The 22,163-nt window shown below is 44.9% G+C and overlaps 1 protein-coding gene across 3 annotated transcripts in view; it reads left to right on the top strand.

Annotated features, from left to right (window-relative positions):
- The window catches only part of LOC133115128 (SH3 and cysteine-rich domain-containing protein 2-like), a 32,849-nt gene extending 28,578 nt beyond the window's left edge, over positions 1 to 4,271 (top strand). For all 3 annotated transcript variants that reach the window (XM_061224872.1, XM_061224873.1, XM_061224875.1), the window contains 2 exons: positions 977 to 1,114; positions 1,520 to 4,271. In XM_061224872.1, the coding sequence (XP_061080856.1) occupies positions 977 to 1,114; positions 1,520 to 1,618 (237 nt within the window). In that variant the 3' untranslated portion in view covers positions 1,619 to 4,271. The remainder of the gene's footprint in view (positions 1 to 976; positions 1,115 to 1,519) is intronic.
- The last annotated feature ends 17,892 nt before the right edge of the window (positions 4,272 to 22,163 follow it).

The following is a 22,163-nucleotide window of genomic DNA, read 5'->3' as shown; positions in this document are numbered from 1 at the left end:
TTAAAATGCTTTGACCCGGAGTGACCTGCATTGGATTTCTAATGAGCATAACTCATTCTGTGGCGGCACGGATGGCGCAGTGGGTAGCACTGCCGCCTCACAGCAAGGAGGTCCTGGGTTCGAATCCCCGTCGGCCGGGGCCTCTCTGTGCGGAGTTTGCATGTTCTCCCCGTGTCTGCGTGGGTTTCCTCTGGGTACTCCGGTTTCCTCCCACAGTCCAAAGACATGCAGGTTAGGCTGATTGGAGAGTCTAAATTGCCCGTAGGTATGAGTGTGTGAGTGAATGGTGTGTGTGCCCTGCGATGGACTGGCGACCTGTCCAGGGTGTATTTCCTGCCTTTCGCCCAATGTATGCTGGGATAGGCTCCAGCCCCCCTGCGACCCTGTTCAGGATAAGCGGGTTCAGATAATGGATGGATGGATAACTCATTCTGCTTCCCTTTAAAAATCATTTTGAACATCTGGCTGGAAAAAAATCTGAAGGGGTGTGGATGTCAGTTCACACATGAGTACACAGCACAAGGACTACCCTCACAGTAACACTGTGACAACCATAAGGCATGAGCGTATTACTTTGAGCGTGCGCAGCCTAGACATAACCTTATGAGCCTGACCAGGCTGCTCATAACCTTAGAGTATTATGAGCCTGACCAGCCTAGTCATAATCTTACATTACTCTTGAGTCTTCCCCGGCTACTTATATGTTATAACCATACAAGTACTATGATCTTGAACAGGCTTCTTATAACCATACAATGTTATGAGACTGAACAGGCTGCCACTCTGTGAGGGAAGGCCACCCACATTCGAGGGAACTCTGCCAATGGTCAGTTATGTTTTCTGACACATGATAATCTCATATATATAGGTGGAGCTTCAGTTGGAAACACGCCATTTGCACTTTACCACTGTGTGTGAAGCCACATGTACAGTAAGTAGCCCGTCACCATATTTTAATTGTTGTTTTTGGCCATAGGGGAAAAGTGGTGATAAGGTTGGGTTTTTCCCAGCGAACTTCGTGCAGAGGGTGCGCCCAGGGGAGAGGGTGTGGCGGGTCACCCAGGGTAGCCAAGGCAACCGAGAGACGGGTCACATGGCCGTGAAAGAGTCTCAGGTGAGCTAAATCTTCTCTGGATCTGTCACTCGTTTTGTCTCCTGTTTCTCTCATCCCTCAGTTTCTCCATGTTCTCTTTATCTGTTCTCTTCTGACTTCCCTCACATCTCCAACTCCTCAGTGGCCATCTTTACCTCTTCTTCTCTCTCAATCCCAGTCTCTGTCCTCTGTGTCTCTGACTTTTCTGTCTCTTCTCTTGCTCCTCAAAGATTTCAGAAGCATAACCCCTCAATGAGTGTCCCACTGCTCTCCCTGTCTTATTTATGATTTCACGGTAGCGTGTAAACATGACAATCTATTTTTGGTCTGCATCATGAAGGAGACATAAACATCAAAATGTCTGTTGTTCTCTCTCTCTCTCTCTCTCTCTCTCTCTGTTGTCTCCTCCTCTCCACCCCCCCTCAGATCTGTGTGGGTAAGAGTGAGGATGGTAACAGCTTCCTGAAACTAAGCAGTGGGAAGAAGAGAGGTCTGGTCCCCTGCGACTCCCTGGAGGAGATATGAGCTCCTTATCGCCCCCTTTTCACCCCCCCCCCCCCCCCTCACCCCCTGTCCTGTATTCCCCTGAAAAGCCCCATAGGCCTCAGCCAGGAGGGGCATCATCCCATCCCACCAATAGGAAGAGGTTGACTGTAGGTGGAGCAGCTCAAAGTCCAAACTCTTACCCCTCACATGAACCCCACCCACAGTCACAAGACTGGCCGGCTAGGCTTCCTCACAGATGTCCATCAAATCGCTCAACCCCAGATTCACCCCGGATTTATAGGCCCAGGTTTACTGGACCCTCGTGACTGTCCCCCAGTGGGGCGGATGCTGAAATGGACCCCTCTCCTTGCTTCCCAAGTCCCGGACATGAAGGAGGGGAAGGGGACACTTTCTCCCCCAAAGGGACGGATGGTGGACCTCTCGGGTGGACCTCTCTCCCTGGACATGAAGTCGAAGGAGGAGGGGACACTTTGGATGTTGATACAGTTCTAGGTCTGGTGAAGGCTGGAGGATGGGGGTAGAGAAGACAGAACGGAGGGTGGGGGGATAGAACACAGCGCACGTCATCTTGTTCGGCATTCAGTCACACACACACAGAGAAACCCACCAAACCAATCCAATCAATGTTGGCCATGAAGGTTGATATTACATCGATCGGGTAGCAATGAAAGTTTTTTTTGATGTTGGTAGCCATGAGGCAGGTCAACAAATTGTTTAGGGGGGGGAGGAGTTTTTAGTGTGTACCTTTCTCTCTTGCAGCTTCTCTGTAGGATTGTGGAAGATTTGGTTTCCAATGTCCTGCTGTTTCAGGTCTCTCCCGCTGCATAAACAGTTCTAGCACTGCAGACATCGGAGGGAGGGTGTGTGTGTGGGTATGTGTGTGTGTCGCCCATGCCTTGCCCTACTCTGCTGCACTCTGGGTACTATAGTACTAGTATTAGCTAGTCATAGCTAACTCTGTTCCAGCTCAGCCGCCACACACACATGCCAAACACGAGGACGACACATCATCATAGAGACCATCCACAATGCACCTCTATTCAGCAGTCAAACAAGCCTTTCCTTTCATTTTGAGGAACAGACCTCGGGTTTGATTTTTTTCCTCTTAATGTCATGGCAGTCGGTGGAATCAATGAAAAGCATTACGGTAATTTACTAAAGTGCACTACAGCTAAACTGAACAAAATACTTGCCGTCATACTCGGTTCCTGAGGACAAGAGTCATGCAGGCCAGGGACGATACAAGATGCACTGAAATATCCTGGGGCTTCTGCGCTATTTAATACGCAGCTTAGCAGCTAATGCTGTGGTGTTGCTGATAAACATAGATCTCTTGCCAGTATCTTGAATTAAACACACAGTAGCCAAGTCAACGGTAGATCAATATGCCAATATACAGTATAGAGCAGTGACCTCTGTAAGGATGTTAAATTGTCTTCGGGGATTGAACGGAAGTAGAATCTGATTGTCGATACTTCTGCTCGATGGAGCTTCAGGCACCAGAACAGAAAGTAACGGAGGAACGGGCACAGGTGCCCGCGCAGCAGGTGGAGCGAAGGCGTCCATTTTGCTGGAGGAGCAGGATTTGAGAGAAAGCAGGGAGGGAGCAATTATTTTAGACCAGAGGAGGTGCACCCCAGGTACTGGAGAGCCGCAGGACTTAACTGATAAGAAGCTGGTTATACCGTTAACTCGCCTCAGCTCACCTGGATTCTCGGGTCTGAACAAACAGAGAGAGAGAGAGAGATACAGAGGCATAGAAAGAAGGAGAGATGAAAGATGGAGGGAGAGTGAGAGCTCTTTGATGAGACTGAAGCAGTGAGTAGCATTAATGCTTCAATGATCTCCCTCACCTCAAGCCTGTTCCTTTCCGGATCCCCACCTCACTGGCTTCATATTTGCAACAAGATTTGAAAATGGATGGATAAAAAGTTAGACTGTATCTTGGAGAATGTACAGAAGCCCCTGTACAGCTGGAGAGGCTGGGTAGATCATGGCAGAAATGCATGCCCGCTATCCCTGTTTCCAACTTGCAAATTTTAGCTGCCATCAATACACAACGACATGCTGAAGAACAAAGCAACCGACTGAAAAACCAAATTTCTGGACAACACTCCTGTGAATAGCCTAGAAAATGTGTGCACCGTCGATGTAATCCCTTTTGATAGATGACCATTCCCCCTCCTTCTGCAGTGCATGTGCACTGTCCCTGAACTTGGGCAAGGGAGTGTGGGCAGCCCCAGTCTTGGGACTCTTTCAATGATTTCAACAATATTTGAAGTTTTACCCAGAATGTGAAAACAGGTGGAAAAATGGAAAGACGAACACAAAAGTCCTACTGGAGAAGGGGTTGGGGGAGGGGGATCTTGTCATGTGAGCCACAAACCAAAATGTCTGATTAAAAAGTCATGTTCTGTTTCTGGGTGGAGAATTAATTTGCTGCTGGATAGCGGTCCATCTAAATGTTCTAGAAGATTCTTGTAATTTTTCATTGTTTATAATGCTGGAACAGCAATAACAGCCCATGTGTAGCATCTTCTATAGAACACGAATTTGCATCGACGTGTAATGTAAATAATGTAGATGAATCTTGTGCGTCTGTTATTTTCTGTGTGGCATGCAGACTGGGTCCACTGTCTCTGCTGGCCTGAATAAACCCATAAAAACCCCACAGCGTCTCACTAACCACCACCTCTTTTTCTCTTCAAGCATTACATATACAGTCAGGTCCATAAATATTGGGTGAAATACCACCACAATGGATTTGAAATGAAACGAACAAGATGTGCTTTAACTGCAGACTTTCAGCTTTAATTTGAGGGTATTTACATCCAAATCAGGTGAACGGTGTAGGAATTACAACAGTTTGTATATGTGCCTCCCACTTTTTAAGGGACCAAAAGTAATGGGACAAACTAACAATCATATATCAAACTTTCACTTTTTAATACTTGGTTGCAAATCCTTTGCAGTCAATTACAACCTGAAGTCTGGAATGCATAGACATCACCAGAAGCTGGGTTTCATCCCCGGTGATGCTCTGCCAGGCCTGTCTTCAGTTCCTGCTTGTTCTTGGGGCATTTTCCCTTCCCCCAGTTTTGTCTTCAGCAAGTGAAATGCATGTTCAATCGGATTCAGGTCAGGTGATTCACTTGGCCATTGCATAACATTCCACTTCTTTGCCTTAAAAAACTCTTTGGTTGGTTTCGCAGTATGCTTCGAGTCATTGTCCATCTGCACTGTGAAGCGCTGTCCAATGAGTTCTGAAGCATTTGGCTGAATATGAGCAGATAATATTGCCCAAAACACTTCAGAATTCATCCTGCTGCTTTTGTCAGCAGTCACATCATCAATAAATACAAGGGAACCAGTTCCATTGGCAGCCATACGCTACACTACCACCACCATGCTTCACTGATGAGGTGGTATGTTTTGGATCATGAGCAGTTCCTTTCCTTCTCCATACTCTTCTCTTCCCATCATGCTGGTACAAGTTCGTCTTTGTCTCATCTGTCCATAGGATGTTGTTCCAGAACTGTAAAGGCTTTTTTTAGATGTTGTTTGGCAAACTCTAATCTGGTCTTCCTGTTTTTGAGGCTCACCAATGGTTTACATCTTGTGGTGAACCCTCTGTATTCACTCTGGTGAAGTCTTCTCTTGATTGTTGACTTTGACACACATACACCTACCTCCTGGAGTGTGTTCTTGATCTGGCCAACTGTTGTGAAGGGGTTTTTCTTCACCAGGGAAAGAATTCTTCTGTCATCCACCACAGTTGTTTTCCGTGGTCTTCCGGGTCTTTTGGTGTTGCTGAGCTCACCGGTGCGTTCTTTCTTTTTAAGAATGTTCCAAACAGTTGATTTGGCCACACCTAATGTTTTTGCTATCTCTCTGATGGGTTTGTTTTGATTTTTCAGCCTAATGATGGCTTGCTTCACTGATAGTGACAGCTCTTTGGATCTCATATTGAGAGTTGACAGCAACCGATTCCAAATGCAAATAGCACACTTGAAATGAACTCGAGACCTTTTATCTGCTCCTTGTAAATGAGATAATGAGGGAATAACACACACCTGGCCATGGAACAGCTGAGCAGCCAATTGTCCCATTACTTTTGGTCCCTTAAAAAGTGGGAGGCACATATACAAACTGTTGTAATTCCTACCTCATTCACCTGATAAAAAAAGCATATCTTGTTTGTTTCATTTCATATCCATTGTGGTGGTGTATAGAGCCAAAAAGAGGAGAATTGTGTCGATGTCCCAATATTTATGGTAACTGTTATTTAACCAGGCAGATCAACTGTGAACTCGAGGAGGTATTTTACAAAGCAGGATTAGAGTTAGCTGGATAACTACCGTGAGTACAATGCAGAGCAGGTATTTTACTTCAATCCTTGTTCCAGATTTGGGAGGGTTCTGGCTTTGACTCATTACAGTTATCCAGCTAACTCCGTAATCCTGCTTTGTGCTGTTTCTGAAGTGACGATGCAAGGAATGAAAGTGGTGTGTAAAGGTGAGGGATTGTGTAGCTAATCAGCTGTAGGAACGTCTTTCTGTGTGACCAGGAGCCAATCAGCCGGCCAGGGATAAGCCAGTCAGGAAACACTGACTCACACACTTCATTTGCCTCTCATCCATACCTACAGTATATCAGAAGAACAGCATCATTGTTAAAGACCGTTTTGCATGTTGTGCACAGAGCTCTTAAGAGGAGCTGACTCTCAACAACATCCTCAGGGGAGCAGGCTGTCCGTCTCTCCCACGCCACGGCCAGCTAACGCCTTCAGCTACTACCCAGAATGCAACGCGGCAGCCGGGTTTGCCGTTCGTCTGCGCTCCTTTTATCCAGCAGGGCTGAGCGCAGCGTGGCCACCGGCGGCTAACAGGACAGAATACATAACGAACAGTAGCGGGGGAAAAAACCCAAATCTGTCAGAAAGCATCAGCGTATTCGTCTTTTCACACGGACCAGAGGGGGTGAGAAGTACTGAGCTCGGCGCAAAGTTTCGCAGAGCGGTGACTCATCGGAGGAGAGCTCGTCTGAGGACTAAGGAATACCCGCGGGCTTCGGCGAGCCGTCTTTCGGAGTCTCTCACAGCCCGAGGGGCAGTAGCTGTCTGTCGCTCGCTCCTCCGGAGGAATGGCGTGATGCTCCCGCTGACGTGTAAGATTACTATGATCCTGTCGGTAATGGAGCGTAGCTGACGTGCGACAGAGATAAGCCCAGACTCTCCTTCCCCCCCCCCACCCCCCCACCCCCCCCGTTAGCCGAGTTCTCGTGTCCTCGCGGCGTCAGCCACTAGGCCCGCCCCTCCGTCTGGACACATTCCCGCTCACCTGCTCGAAACGCTGTTTAAAAATCGCCAAAGAAGCGAGAGAGACCACAAAAAATAAGAGAACTGAAAGAGATTAAATGATTATGCCGCAATGATGCGTCATTTGCATATTCTTCTCAAGGGTGCTTTTTAATGGTGTACACAACTCCTAATTAGCTCATTCTGGATAGCGGCAAGGAAGTCGCGCGTAATTGGCAATCAGACGCAGTTTCACAATTACTTATTTATAACAGGTTTTACTTTGCTCACCCGAGGGCACCAGTACGTGGCGTTAAACTGCACTGTCTGCGCTCGCTGTTCCCTCGATTTAGTCATTTTCTCACAGTGGAGCAATAAAGCAATGAAAATAATTCATATTGAGCGCAGTTTATTTATGAGAGATCTGTGTGAATGAAAATGCACCCCAGTTCTCATTACACAGAAACAGACCTGGGTCAAATATGAAATTGTTTTGGAATCAAATATTTTTCTGTGCTTGATTGATCTTACCTGGTGTAATTGAGCGGAATTGAGAGGACCGGAAGGCGGGGTTTGCACTTTTTGAGAGTATTTAATAGGTTCCAATACACCAGACAAGCTCGGTAAAGCGTAGAAAAGTATTTGAATCTGAAACGATTACGCATTTCACCCACGTCTGCGCGGAAAGAGACTCGTGTTCCACTGGGCTGACACTGGCTGCTGAGGATCACGTCGGACTGATTCCACAAGTGAGACGTGACAGATTACGGGGACACGGAGGTGTAGCTGAGTCAGACCCAGTCTGTCCGGTCAACACGTTCCTACCGTACAGCCGCTGGCAGAGCTATGGCGTGTATGGCGTGTATGGCCGTCTGTCCGTTTTTGCAAATGGACTCCATGGTGGTCTGCTAGCAGAGAGCTGAGCCAAAGCCCAAAGACAGTGAGCTGGTTTAAAACGGGTGCACAGCTCCTTTCCTGCTGAGGCAGCATGTAGCATTCCTGGTATGAATGCAGGATAATTACCAGCAAGGTTGGTGGTTCGATCATCGGTGTAGCTAAAATAAGATCCACACAGCTTTTGGGGCCCTTGAGCAAGGCCCTAAACCCCATATTGCTCCAGCAGGGAGTGTCTCCTGCTCAGTCTAATCAACTGTAAATTGCTTTGGATAGAAGTGTCAGCCAAATAACATTTAATGTAATGTGTGCGTTGGGTTTTGTTCTGACTCATTATACTCGTTATACAACCATTTTGAAATGTGCATTTTATGTTATGCACATCATATGTTGCATATTATGTCATGCACATCAGTGCATGATTATATCAAAGCACAGAGAAAGCACAGATGCAGTCTACATCGATGTGTTTACATCAGTCTACGGCTTGTGATGTCATTAAAGGTTCCGGAGAATTCATTAATTGGGCCAATTACATAATTAAACGCTGTGGTCGGAGTGAAATCCCAAAACAGATGGGCCATGGTTGTAAACCGCAGAAAGTGCAGAATGGACTGTGGCCTCCCCGTGAGTCACAGTCATCGTTTGTCTAACTCAGTGTTTCTCAACTCCTGTCCTCAGGACCCGCTTGCCAGAAGGTTTTTCTTGTAAACAGGAATTTGCACACCTGTTTTGACTAATCAAGGGCTTTTGCTGGTTTGATTGGTTCAGTCATGAAATCAGTTTATTTAAACAGAAATGGTGGCGTGTTGAACATCCTGTTGCAAACCGTGGGTGGACTGACTGATACAGTACGGTTTGCTCCTGTGGCATCTGAGAAGGCATTCTCCGGCCTTTAAAGCATAGGGCTATATCATTATATATAGATTGGGCTACACCCCCGACACACCCACCAAATGGGAGCAGATACACCTCAAAGCCTGTTGTAAACATTGTACACCATTGGGAGAAAACATAATTCAACACAGAAACCATTTTCAGATTGAACATGCCCCTCCAGACCAGAGAATAACACACTAGCCAGGATTCAATCACCATTTGTCCATACCTTTGAATGTCAATCAAATGTAAATGTTACTTTTTCCACTGCAAGCAGTTTAGTGAATTATAGTGTTTGCTGAACTAGCCAAACTGTGATGATGAAGAACAGAATTGTGTTCAAATGGGACCCTGCTGAAAAAAAAACAGCTCATGCTAGGTTTTTGAAACAGCTGGTAGCTGGTACTTCAAGCTGGTCATAGCTGGATTTTACACCAGGGGAGCCTACATGCTACAAAGCAGGCAATGTGGTGCTTTTCAAATGTAGCAAACTGGCATCAGCTCGAACAGTTTAACCTTCAATGAAACGTATTATGAAAAACATTAGAATAACCACACTTTTGTTCATATTCGTGGGTGTCTTTCTGTGATCCCAATAACAGCTCATATTTTATGTCCCTCTGTTTTTGAGGAATAATGAATGGTGACAGCTGTCAGTACAGAGACTCCCAGCTTACAAGGACCCAGAGACTCCCAGTTTACAGGGACCCAGAGACTCCAAGCTTACAGGGACACAGAGACTCCCAGTTTACAGGGACCCAGAGACTCCCAGTTTACAGGAACCCAGAGACTCCCAGCTTACAGGGACCCAGAGACTCCCAGCTTACATTTTAACCTCTTAGAGTAAGTCAGTGTTCTGAAGCTCCATTGCTTTCAATCACGAGTAGTGTTTGTAACATCAGCAGTCAAATATTCAGTCTAGAACATTCCAATCACATTTGTGACCTCACACCTTGACGTGTGCAACTGGCACATCATTACTCATTGGACTGTGTTCTGAAGTCAGCATCAGGTGAGATTGGTTCTATCAGACGCCTAATCCGAAAAAGGAAGAGCGGAGTCAGGAGTTAATTTTATTTTGCGAAAAGAATTGAAATGGTGGGCAGTTTGGGCTAATCTCACCGCAACACCTGGTTCGAATCCGAAAACATTTTAGCTATACACACCATTTGTGGGTTCACGATCAGAAGGATATTTTGAGCAAAAAGGATGTCATACTTGCTGGGAAATATAGTGGTGAAACTTGCTTTGAGGCTGTTTTGTACCTACTGGTCCTGGGGCTTCTTGTAAGGTCAATGTAATGAGGAACTTCAGCAAAGACATTTTGGGCAAACCCCCCCCCCCCCCCCATGAACTGATTGAAGATTTGTTTGAATGGAAGAGGGCAGTCCACAGACAAAAACCAACGGATCTGAAGGATTTTAAACGATGCTCAGGAATCCCCTCCACCCATATACACTCAGTGAGCACTTTATTAGGTATTTATTAGACTTATTCAGTCTTCTGCTGCTATAGCCGATCCACTTAGAGATTTTACGCGTTGCATGTTCAGAGATGCTCGCAGAACTGCAGCTCACTGAATGTTTATTCATTTTTTGGACCATTCTCCGGAAACCCCGAGACTGTTGTGAGTAAAAATCCCAGGAGACCAGCAGATTCAGCAGTTTCAGCAGTTTCTGAGTTAATCAATCCAGCCCGTCTGGCACCAATCATTCCACAGTCAAAGTCACTTAGAACACATTCTGACATTTGGTCTGAAAAACAGCTGAACCTCTTGATCACGTCTGCATGCTTTTATGCATTTAGTTGCTGCCACATGATTGGCTGATTAAATACTTGTGTTAACAAGCTGGAGAACAGGTCTACCTAATAAAGTGATCACTGAGTGTATATTCACCAATCTCATTAGACACTACAGAAAAAATTTGAGTAGTGTTGTCCTACTGAAATGAGAGTGCATAAAGTGTGCCAATAATTTCACACACATAAATTCAATTTTTGTGAAAATATTATTTCCCTATTTTGCGCATATAATTTAGCGAATTTTCTTTCTTGTTCATTTTATGTAGCATTCATTTTGCACACTGCAACAGGGCTAGCACCAGAGAGAAGAAACTGACTTGCATGTAGTTAGTGAGTTATCACTTATCAGTGGCTGAGCCCTGTGTTTGTGTCTTAATACACAGAATTAAGAGGCCCTCAGCTCTGCCATCGGCCAAGCCTTTCCCATCCCTCCTGTTGAGCAGAGGTTGGCTGCTGATACGTGAGGTGTCAATGTCCCTCTCTTTCAGATGATAAAGTACGATCGACATAAAGTGCATAATCATGAACTTCTCTTTAAAAGAGACCAGAATGATGGATGGGCCTTTGGAAACTTCTCACAGTTCAGCTCTGGCCTTTTTTGGAATGAAATCTCAGTCATCAGTTCATTTTTGCCCAGTCAGGATAAGAGAGAAAGTCGTGTAGGAGGGGAGCAGGAAATTGAATGAAAGCGTTCCCAAATAGTGGAAACTCGGCTAATGTGCATTCACAAAATTCCCGAGGCAAAATACAATATCTTGAAGATCAGAGATAAAGAAAACTTGATTCGATGAGACGCTTGTAAAACACTGTTCAGTAGAAACAATGCACTCTTCCAAATGTGTGTATGTGTGTGGAAGCGTGTTTGTGGCAAGTATCTTCTTCATTCAGTAAATTCTGACGAAATTACTGAATGCTATGAGTAATTCCAAGTCCCTTTTTCACACCGAAGTATGATTTCCCCGCACATTAATACCAGAAGAATATTTTAATCGATGTAGGTGTAGATGTAGATCTCACGCGAGAGGAAGGTCAAATGTGACCGCGGAGAGAGATGAAAATGAGAGCAGAAAGAAAAGAAGAGAGGGATGAAGGAAGAAAAGGCTATATATACTCCTCAACTGGGTCTCAACTACCTGCCCTGTTCCAGCAGTCTGCACTGGCACGTGATGAACAATAAGCACGTACAAGTTACTATTAAGCACAAACTCCTTTCCCTCCTCTCTAACTCCCTTTCCGCCTCTGTCTCCAAGCCCCCTGTAGAACATGAATTTTCAGCAATTACCGGGGGAGTCTGCATGCGTTTCCGCATTTTATCCAGCTGTGGATAAAATATGATAGGACACATTAAAAGACGTGGGAGGGAAGCGCATAAACAGAGCACGCCAGGAGACAGTAATTATCCCGCTTTCCTTTTAAGAAGAAATCAAACAAATCCATTATCCAAAAAAGCAATATAAAAATTGAAAGCGTCCGCAGCAGTTTACAGCAGCTGTAGAGCAGGCTGATGGAGTGAGTATCGCTCCGAGAATAGACGGTGATTACAGAGAAAGGAAAGGTTTGTGGGGGAAGGAGTTAGGGGTGGCACAAGCAAAAAAAGGGTCTGTGAGATGAAACACAGACATTTCCCCACAACGCCAACACATCGCACCATACCCGCATCTGGGTCTTCAGAACACAGACACACACAAACAATTAAATGAAAATCAATCTTATTGGTATTGCACTTTTTGAAGAGACACTGTCGCAAAGATGTCTATCTAAGCCCAAATATAAAAAAATCTACCGAAGGTAAAAACTCCCAAGTGAGATGAAAACAAAAGTAAACATAGATTATGAGAGACAGAGAGAAAGAGAGAATATGATATAATTAAATCAATTTATGCAAATAATAAATGCAGAATAAAAATGGGCAATAAAAGGACTCAAGGGCGAGGTGTGAGGCAGTGATGTAACTTTAACTCCATTTAATATCTATATAAATGAGTTACGGTGTTATTGGAACAATCTACAGCCCCTGGCCTAACACTAAACAAGATGGACGTTAAATTCCTCCTCTATGCAGATGACCTGGTGCTGCTCTCACCCAGTGGACAGGGGCTACATTAGAACTGAGCCCTCACAGTAAAGCATAAAGAATCTAAAATAATGATCTTCCAAAAAAAGGCAAGATTTCAGGAAGGCAGACACACGTTCAGTCTAGGAAACACTGCCCTAGAACACACCCTGTTCTATAATTACCTGGGGCTGAACATTAGTGCCTCAGGAAACTTTGGTCTGGCAGGGAATTCACTGAAAGAAAAGGCCTGCAGAGCCTTCTATGCAATCAGAAAAAAGTTCTTCCAGATTGACATTCCAATCAGAATTTGTTCAAAAATATTTGACAGTGTAATCCTGCCAATTGCTTTGTATGGAAGTGAAGTATGGGGTTCACTCAGTCAACATGACTACATTAGATGGGAGAAGCATCCAATTGAAACACCAAACAATGCAGGCAGGACTGAATTAAAAAAGGTCACTCAAATTCTGGATGCATCTAAAATCAAGTCCCAAAACAACACTACAGTTCCATGCATTTCAAACCCAAGAGCTGAACCCTGCAAAGAGTCCGCTAAGAGTCAGCTGGTACTGAGACAAACTAATCATCTCACACCTAACAAGAACATCTCTCAGACCAGCACTGCTTCACAAACACAAATCAGAATTAAGCACATTGTTAAACAAAATAAAACCATTTGTCTGGAACATTGGAACAACCAAACCAAAACACAAAACAAGCTTACTTGCTACCTGGCCCTAAAACAAGAATACAAATTGGCTGAATATCTTGTGACTGTCTGAGATATGAAGCAGACTTCTTACCAAGTACAGACTCAGTGACCTAGCCATTGAAAAAGGTAGGCATAAAACGTCCTGGCTACCAAAAGAACAGATAATATGTGGTCACTGTACAACAGGTGAGGTTGAAACGGAGGTGCACTTCCTTCTAAAATGTCCAAAATATAATAATATTTGAGAAAGTGAGTGACAGAGATCAGAGACAGTGAGTGACAAAACAAACATACAATACTACAATTCACAAACACACACACACACACACAGACAGACACACACTGACATAGAATTTACACATTCAAACATGCCTGTTATATAAGCTTGTTATTAGTACGCTAGAACAATTTGTATATAATTGTATGTATCTGCGTATGTATGTGCATGTATGAGCATGTGCATGTATATGCATATATATAGAATTATTATCGTGTTAATTATTATCCTGTTTTTATATGTAATCATATTACCGTGTTATTTTCCTCTGTTTAACATGTTCCCTTGCCATGCATTGGCAATACAAATGCAAATTTTGTCATGCCAATAAAGCAATTTGAATTTGAGAGAGAGAGAGAGAGAGAGAGAGAGAGAGAGAGAGAGAAGACAGGGGCAGACAGCTGTTTTCCCCTTCCCTCTGTCCTTTCCTTCTTTTGTCTTCTATCTGCCCCCCATCCACAAGCTTGTCGCCTGCAGCCAGTCCCTCCCTTTCTGGGTCTGTCACTTATCCTATTGGTGAAGTGGAACCAGTCTGTTCTCCAGCTATTATTAGATACTGGGACACACAGGATACTGCTGGGATACGTTATAACTTCACTAGGAAGACCTTCACTTCTATCCTCCACACAGTATAACAGTATAACAGACATAATACTCCTAATAACTGTGCCAACAGGTTTCATTCCCCACGGTATAACTTTAAGACATAATACTCCTAATAATGTGTCAAATGGTTTCACTCCAAACAGCATAACAGTGGTATAATAGCATTAAAGACCACAGAAGAAAACAACTAAGTGACAGGAAGCTGGTGCTTTCCGGGTATTTTTATGGTAATTACAAGGACGGTTATTGTGGTCGTATAAGTTATGGCCTTGGCTTAAGCTCCTGTGTTATTACATAGAAAGCTTTTCTGCAGGATTCGGTACACAAATTAACTTCCGAGGTTGTGAGGTTGACAGCCCTCATACTGTCAGCTAACATGCTCCAAAGCTCCTTTTTTTGGGCATTACTCATTTGTCATTTTGTTTTTCGACTAAGGTCGTGACAAAGTCAAGGATCTAACCATAGCACCAAACTGGCAACCTTGACATCAAACTGTAATTAAACTGGGGATTCATTCATTACTGCTTGCATACTGGTGCACTTATGGTACGCAAACAAACATCCCCGAGAAGACTGCTCCACCCACAGAAGACTGATCCACCCACAGAAGACTGCTCCACCCACAGAAGACTGCTCCACCCATAGAAGACTGCTCCACCCACAGAAGACTGCTCCACTCACCGAAGACTGCTCCACCCACAGAAGACTGCTCCACCCACAGAAGACTGATCCACCCACAGAAGACGGATCCACACACAGAAGACTACTCCACCCATAGAAGACTGCTCCACCCATAGAAGACTGATCCACCCACAGAAGACTGCTCCACCCACAGAAGACTGCTCCACCCACAGAAGACTGATCCACCCACAGAAGACTGCTCCACCCATAGAAGACTGCTCCACCCATAGAAGGCTGATCCACCCACAGAAGACTGCTCCACCCATAGAAGACTGATCCACCCCGATGGCTCTGCAGAATACTGTTCAGTCAGTAGATAACAGAAAAAAAAAAGAAAAAAAACATAGCTTGATCCCAATTCTTAAATGTTTTTAGTTTTAAACGGTTTTAGTTTTTCTAACTCAGTGCACATGAACTTTATGGTCTTGTGGTGATCAGAGTGAACATGATGCATTACATCACCAGGCTAGTGTAATGGAAACCAATGTGAGAGTAATTTCCATTTCAATTCAGTAAATTCAGGAGACATATTGAAATTGTAATCAATTTGTTGCATAATCCTCATCGAGCATGTGGGCCATTTTCAATTATTGAACTGACGTCAATCGATTTCCTGAATTGACGGAAATTGTGAGGGAATTGACCCAACCCAGTTGAAACTACTTTCCTACCATGGCAACCACTGCATCTTAGAAACCAGAACCCAAATATGCATTTGCAAGTATTTATTTAATATAAATATAATGAAGGCTGGTCCTCCTTTTTAGTTGTAACGTCTCTGTACCACCCACAAAGCAGCAAAGTCTTTCGCCCGTTTTTTTAACAAGGTACAGTTAGAATGTGTTCCAGCTACAGGGGTTATGTACCGTTCAGTCCATCCATTTTGATGAACGGTTTGTGATGCAGACCACAGTTCAGCACGCTGGTATTTTATCCACCGTTCTCCACAACAGCAGGAGATAGTCTGAGCCACTGCAACACGTTCACTCTCATCACATTTGTTTCCAATTCTCTCTCTCCCTCTCCCTCCTTCTCTTGCTCTCTATCTGTCTCCCTCTCCCTCTCTCCCTCTGTGAGTCCACTGTCTCGCCGTCTTACCCTGATTCATGTTGTCCTCTCCCTCCTACCCCACCATCACACCATAATGTTATTTTAGATCAAAGGCCAACGAGAGAAGCTGTTTCCACACAGGCTAGATCTCTCTCTCTCTCTCTCTCTCTCTCTCTCTCTCACACACACACACACACTTAGACACACACAGGACACATAAGGATACATTCTGATGCCATGAATATAAGCTCTGGGGACATTCTTCACCAACTCAAACAAGGACACGCATTGAGACGATGAAGCATGCACGCACGCACGCACGCACGCATGCACGCTCTCCCTTTCTCTCTCTCTCCCTCCCGCTCTCTGGCACACGCATAGAAACATCAGCCTCTCCCACCAGCACTCCCCAATATGTACACCTACTGTACGAGAATCTGAGAACGACACAAGGTCGCAGAGATTACATCATCCTCCGTGTTGCTGCGCATCACTCCCCTCGCCTCAGGGCTGTCCAATCTGATTCCAAGAGCAGGTGGTGTTATTACCCTCCACATCTGTACCCATCATCCCCGTGACCTCCCCTCCACCCCTGCTCTACCTCCCTGTCCACAGATTTACCTACAGCTCCCTTCTCCTCCATCTCCCTCTCATCCTCTCTCTCCTCTGCTAGTCCAAAAATATCTGTCTGTAATCGGTCACTTGCTCTGTCTACTCACCTGTGCCTCTCCTGTCTGGGGTAGGCTTTGAGGGTGTTCACTCAGGATTCTGTAGAAACCTGTGGGGTCACAACGGACGGCGATAGAAAGAGGCTGCAAATCCGTCGGCCGTTTCTGGTGATAAAACCAGAGACAGATGTACGAGAGCACCCTGTGGTCAATCTGACCAATTATGGTGACCATTACTGACCCTGCAACGCTCTCTCTGACCAATTACGCCAACCATTAGTGGCCTGCCAATACTACTTCTGACCAATTACACCAACCATTAATGACCCAGCCACATATCTTCTGACCAATTATGTGAATCATTACCGTCCAAAAAATACTGCCTCTGACCAATTATATGAAACAGTACTGACCCAGCAACACTGCCTCTGAGGCAGATCAGAACATCCTGGGCATCATCATTACCCCTTACTTTATGAAACATACTATACATGGCGCAGATCAATGGAGACCACTCAACCACACTTATTTTGAAAGAGACCGTCGTGAGTAAGGTCAGTATTCAGCCGTATGACGTTAGTACGGCTAGAATGTTCTTCCTCATGGCTATTTCGTTCAATTTATTCCTAAGCATTCTGGCACTTCATCCCTGAAATATTGCCCATCTGTTTATCCATAAAAGCTCTCTCTCCTCCAGACAGAACAACAGTGATATCAACAAAATATGATAATACATCTTTACTTAAACTCCCAGCAGACATCATAATTTGGTATATTCCTTCACCCATAATTTGGTGTGATCTTTATTTCACCATCGGGTGTCATGGTGTGCTTGGGATATAAAAACTCTTCATTTTCTTTTAGACAACACTTTGTGATTGGCCGAGGCACATTCCTTGAGTGCTGATATACATATTCTTTCTCGTTCGCAAGCTAGCGACAGGTTAACTTCAACATCAATTGGTGACAATGGTGACAAATCTATTGTTTATCCTATATTTTCAGAGGCCACAATATCGATTGTAGCCTCCACTAAATTTTCTGAATCCAATCTCTAGAATAGGGAAATGGGAAGGCATTATATCCATGTGACATTATCATTTGGGGTGAGGCTCTGTACATTTGACTTGACGTGGGCGAAAATATTATCCGGCACATTAAGATAGATAAATTATTCATAAAGGTGAGGACCAACATATAAAATAATGATTTTTTTATTTGAGTTCCCGTTTAAATTCAGAGCATGTTTGTTTTGATTGAATTCTCAAACGCGTCCAGTGATTTAGCGAATACCAAATGGGCTCAGTTGCTTTCAGATTTAAATTGATCGATGCATATTCAATAACGGCACGCCAGAGACGAACTGAAAGACGTGCGCGAGAATAGGAGAGGAGAGGGGAGAGAGGACGGGCTTTAAGAAAAGGGATTTTCAGTTCCGCGTCTGCCCGTTAGCACCTGGGCGGCTCGCCTTGAATACAGATGAGTCGCGCACCCTTCCCTGCCATCCTCTGAAAGGACGGACTCCCGCGAGAGTGGCCATGCGTGGGGCTCAGGTATCTTTTGCGGCGGCAGGAGGTCGCGTGTGCGGGTTCGCTAACATTTACTTACCGCGTATAACCTCTAATTAATCTGAACAGTAACCGCGCTCAGCACCTCGCCGCATTAATCAAACATGAGACCAGCTTCCCCGCTGGTACTGAGGCTGCCTGTCACAGTCTGCTGAACCCTGTCTGCAAACAGTCTGCTCCACTCTCAGAATCTGGCCCCTATTCAGAAAACGTTTGTCCTTAAATTTGATTTACAAGTAAACAAAAGTTTCATTTTTTCCCCGCGATTGCAGAGCTCGCCGAACAGATGTGATTCCGAAGAAAAAACGAAATTACTCCTGGCTTTTGTAATTGTCAGTGAATGTTATGGACAAATGCTGATTCAATCACAGAATCTGTCTCCCTTCCTTGTCAAAGCCACCTGCCCCACACTTAAATTTGAAAGTTTCTGTTCTCCACCAAAACCCACAGGCCCAGGCTGTACCTCCTCACTGGGGCCTGTTGCTCAACACCAGTGGTCTCCGACCCTGGTCTTGGAGAGCTACACTACAACCTGCCGCTCCACACTACGACCTGCTGCAGCACACTGAGACCTGCTGCAGCACACTATGACCTGCTGCTCCACACTACGACCTGCTGCAGCACACTATGACCTGCTGCAGCACACTATGACCTGCTGCTCCACACTATGACCTGCTGCTCCACACTATGACCTGCTGCAGTACACTATGACCTGCTGCTCCACACTATGACCTGCTGCAGCACACTGAGACCTGCTGCAGCACACTATGACCTGCTGCAGCACACTATGACCTGCTGCAGCACACTATGACCTACTGCAGCACACTATGACCTGCTGCTCCACACTATGACCTGCTGCTCCACACTGAGACCTGCTGCAGCACACTATGATCTGCTGCTCCACACTATGACCTGCTGCAGCACACTATGACCTGCTGCTCCACACTATGACCTGCTGCAGCACACTATGACCTGCTGCTCCACACTATGACCTGCTGCAGCACACTATGACCTGCTGCAGCACACTATGACCTGCTGCTCCACACTATGACCTGCTGCAGCACACTAAGACCTGCTGCTCCACACTATGACCTGCTGCTCCACACTACGACCTGCCCCTCAGGGCCACGTCACACATGCAACACTTGTGCACAGCATGGGAGTGAACCGAAATGGGGATGTTTGCTCCCCCCTTCTGGGGCCAGGTAACAGAAGGCAGGACAAATCTATTGCTAGTCTGAACATGACCGGCGTTTGGTCGGACTCAGGAACGGCTGAAAAATGAGTCTGCTCTCGGGTCATCTTCCATTCCTCTGCGTCACATCCACACACGCACGTTTAAGTCCATCTGGCCCTGAGGCTGGGAGGGAGAGCAGATAACCCATGTCAAACAGCAAAGTGACGCAACCGAAGGAGGTGGCAGGGAGGTAAAGGGGAGGAAAGGGGATTTTATTGAGGAGTGAACATTGAACTACGCTACGGAATCCATTGGCCTGAAACCTGTTGAAAATGACAAGAAACCTTTGAGACAGTGGTCTCATTTTTGGGTGAACTGCCCATTTAATGTCCTTTGTTGTCGGGAGTCTCTAAGACAATTAAAAAGAGATTTGGATTCTCTATCGATCAAACTTTAATGCCTGAATATTTTCACTCTGCCAGTGCTGTAAAACTGTTCATATGAAGAATAAGAGGACAAAGGGAGATCAGAGGCTATAAATTGGGCATCCAATAAGAGTGAACAAGACAGCAATCTGTCTTTGACCATAAACGACATTAAGGCTCATTTGCACAACTGATTTGTTAAATTATCAAATCACATAACAACTGACTACATGTGCAATATATATACACGTCTGTCCCCGATTACTTTAGATCGAATGTGTGATTTTAAGCAGACGGCATAGTAAATGACTAAATATACAATGCAGACGCATTTCAGTCAAATTATTAAAATTCATCATACAAAGAATACAGCCCTGAAGAAACAGAGAGAATTTTGAGAAGCCTGAACTATATGCAATGACAGAATAAAGGATGTCCGTCTATTTTTAGGTTAAATTAGGTTCACTTCAATAAGATTATATGCAAATTCTGGGATAGCGAATGGGCATAATCGGGTTCCTGGTGACCTGGGATCAATCCGCTGGGAGCAATGGGTTTTTCCGGAGACTTCCGTGGTGAGCACGGCTCATTTCTATCAAAGCGGAATTTAATCAGGGATGGGGACTGGAAGTGTCCATATTGGACGTCTGAAATGAAGTCATAATATCTTAACACCATCCTAACGCATGACAGTTCATTTACCGAGGCGATCGTTAGGCATTGATGCTGCTCTTTGTGCCAGGGGACAAACTACTCATCCTGTCAGAGAGATGTGCATCCATCTTTCCCATCTTTGGGCCTTGTCATTTATTCATTACATCCTCAAGTAAAATATCTACAACTACAGGAGAGGGGCTGAAGACGTGAAGGGAGGTGAATTCTGGAAAGCGAACGGTAAGAGAGGTAAAAGGAGAAAAGACGTTTTCAGTTGCCATCTTTAAGACATAAAAACACCCAGGACACCTGGGACTCCATACAGGTCTGTTACTACAAAGCCACTGGCTCTAAATGGACATATGTTATTTTTGAAAAATATACACAAGAAGTGAAAATACACCATACAGAGTGTAAATATCCCCATGGGGATGTCATACTAATCTTCATTCATATCAAGCAACTTTATACATTGCCTCTTGTCTCCGTGGCTTCCATTTCTGAGACTTGCTGAAACTGCACCCCTCAGTCTAATTGTGTTTACATGCCAGTTCCACATCCAAACAAATAATGTGTGATGTCACCAGCTGGTATACAAGTTCATTACCCTGGCTACATTTCCTATAAATGTATACTTAACATTCCTGGATGATATACACTGTGATCTCTCTCTCTCTCTCTCTCTCTCTCTCTCTCTCTCTCTCTCTCTCTCTCTCTCTCTCTCTCTCTCTCTCTCTCTCTCTCTCTCTCTCTCTCTCTCTCTCTCTCTCTCTCTCTCTCTCTCTCTCTCTCTCTCTCTCTCTCTCTCTCTCTCTCTCTCTCTCTCTCTCTCTCTCTCTCGACTGCGATAGAATCGTCACTGCTACCATTACTTCCATGGTACTGCCATGATACTGCAGTTGAAAATCGATTTCCTCCCAAACAGAAGCATTTCCTGTTTCCTTATCAGTCATTTCCCATACATCCAAAACACAAGGGGGCGATAACAACAAAGGATCAATCAAAATAACATTCAATGGGAAACAATAACTTGGGAGCAAGTAGATTGGCATAAGGAAATTAAATCAAATAAGACAATGTCATTAAAAAAATCATAATTAATATAAAAAATGAACATAAATAAGCTATAATTGGCTCTCACACAGACTAAGGCACAATCTCTCAGGGACAAAAGAGGGGGCTTCAGGCATCTGATAAACTCATGGGCCTGGATTTGAGACGCTCCTCCTCCTTCTCACTCGTCTTCAGCGACTCCCCACGACCCAAAACGCTCAGCCTCGTAGCCGTAGAGTATGACAAGTGAGAAACGGCCGAGTTAACTTCTTACAAGAGCTATTCTGGACCAGAGTCCCTAAGGGAGAGCTCAGGCCCAATCTGAGTTTTAGGTCAGCTATTCTCAAACACGGAGGGCTATATCAGTCTCGTGGATCTGAACGCTACCCTATTTTACTTTTTTTTTCCCGGATTCTCCAAATTCTCAGAATGAAACCTGTGACTGATCCCTTTTGTCGCCGGGCTATTCTCTCCAGTCCGCCCCCCCCCCCCCCCACTTATCTCCGATCAGACTGTAAGGAGGTAGACGGAGATAGCGAGTTATAGTTCACTCACACACAGTTACAGACTGTTTTTTTTACAACTTAGCCTTGGCGGGATCCAATGAACCGAAAACTGCTCGGCCAATGTTTCAGCTCGACCGGCTTTCAATAAACAATGCAGTTAATTATCTGTTTACAATCCCTGTTCTCTCCCTGGTGCGATGGGAAATATCTACTAATTACACATCTCCCAGTGTAATTGAACTGATGTGAACTGAGAAA

This window comes from Conger conger, chromosome 16 (genome assembly GCF_963514075.1).
Source record: "Conger conger chromosome 16, fConCon1.1, whole genome shotgun sequence".
In the NCBI taxonomy this organism is placed as follows: Eukaryota; Metazoa; Chordata; class Actinopteri; order Anguilliformes; family Congridae; genus Conger; species Conger conger.
Note: the sequence above shows the minus strand (reverse complement) of the source record. Positions and strands in the feature narration are given on the sequence as shown.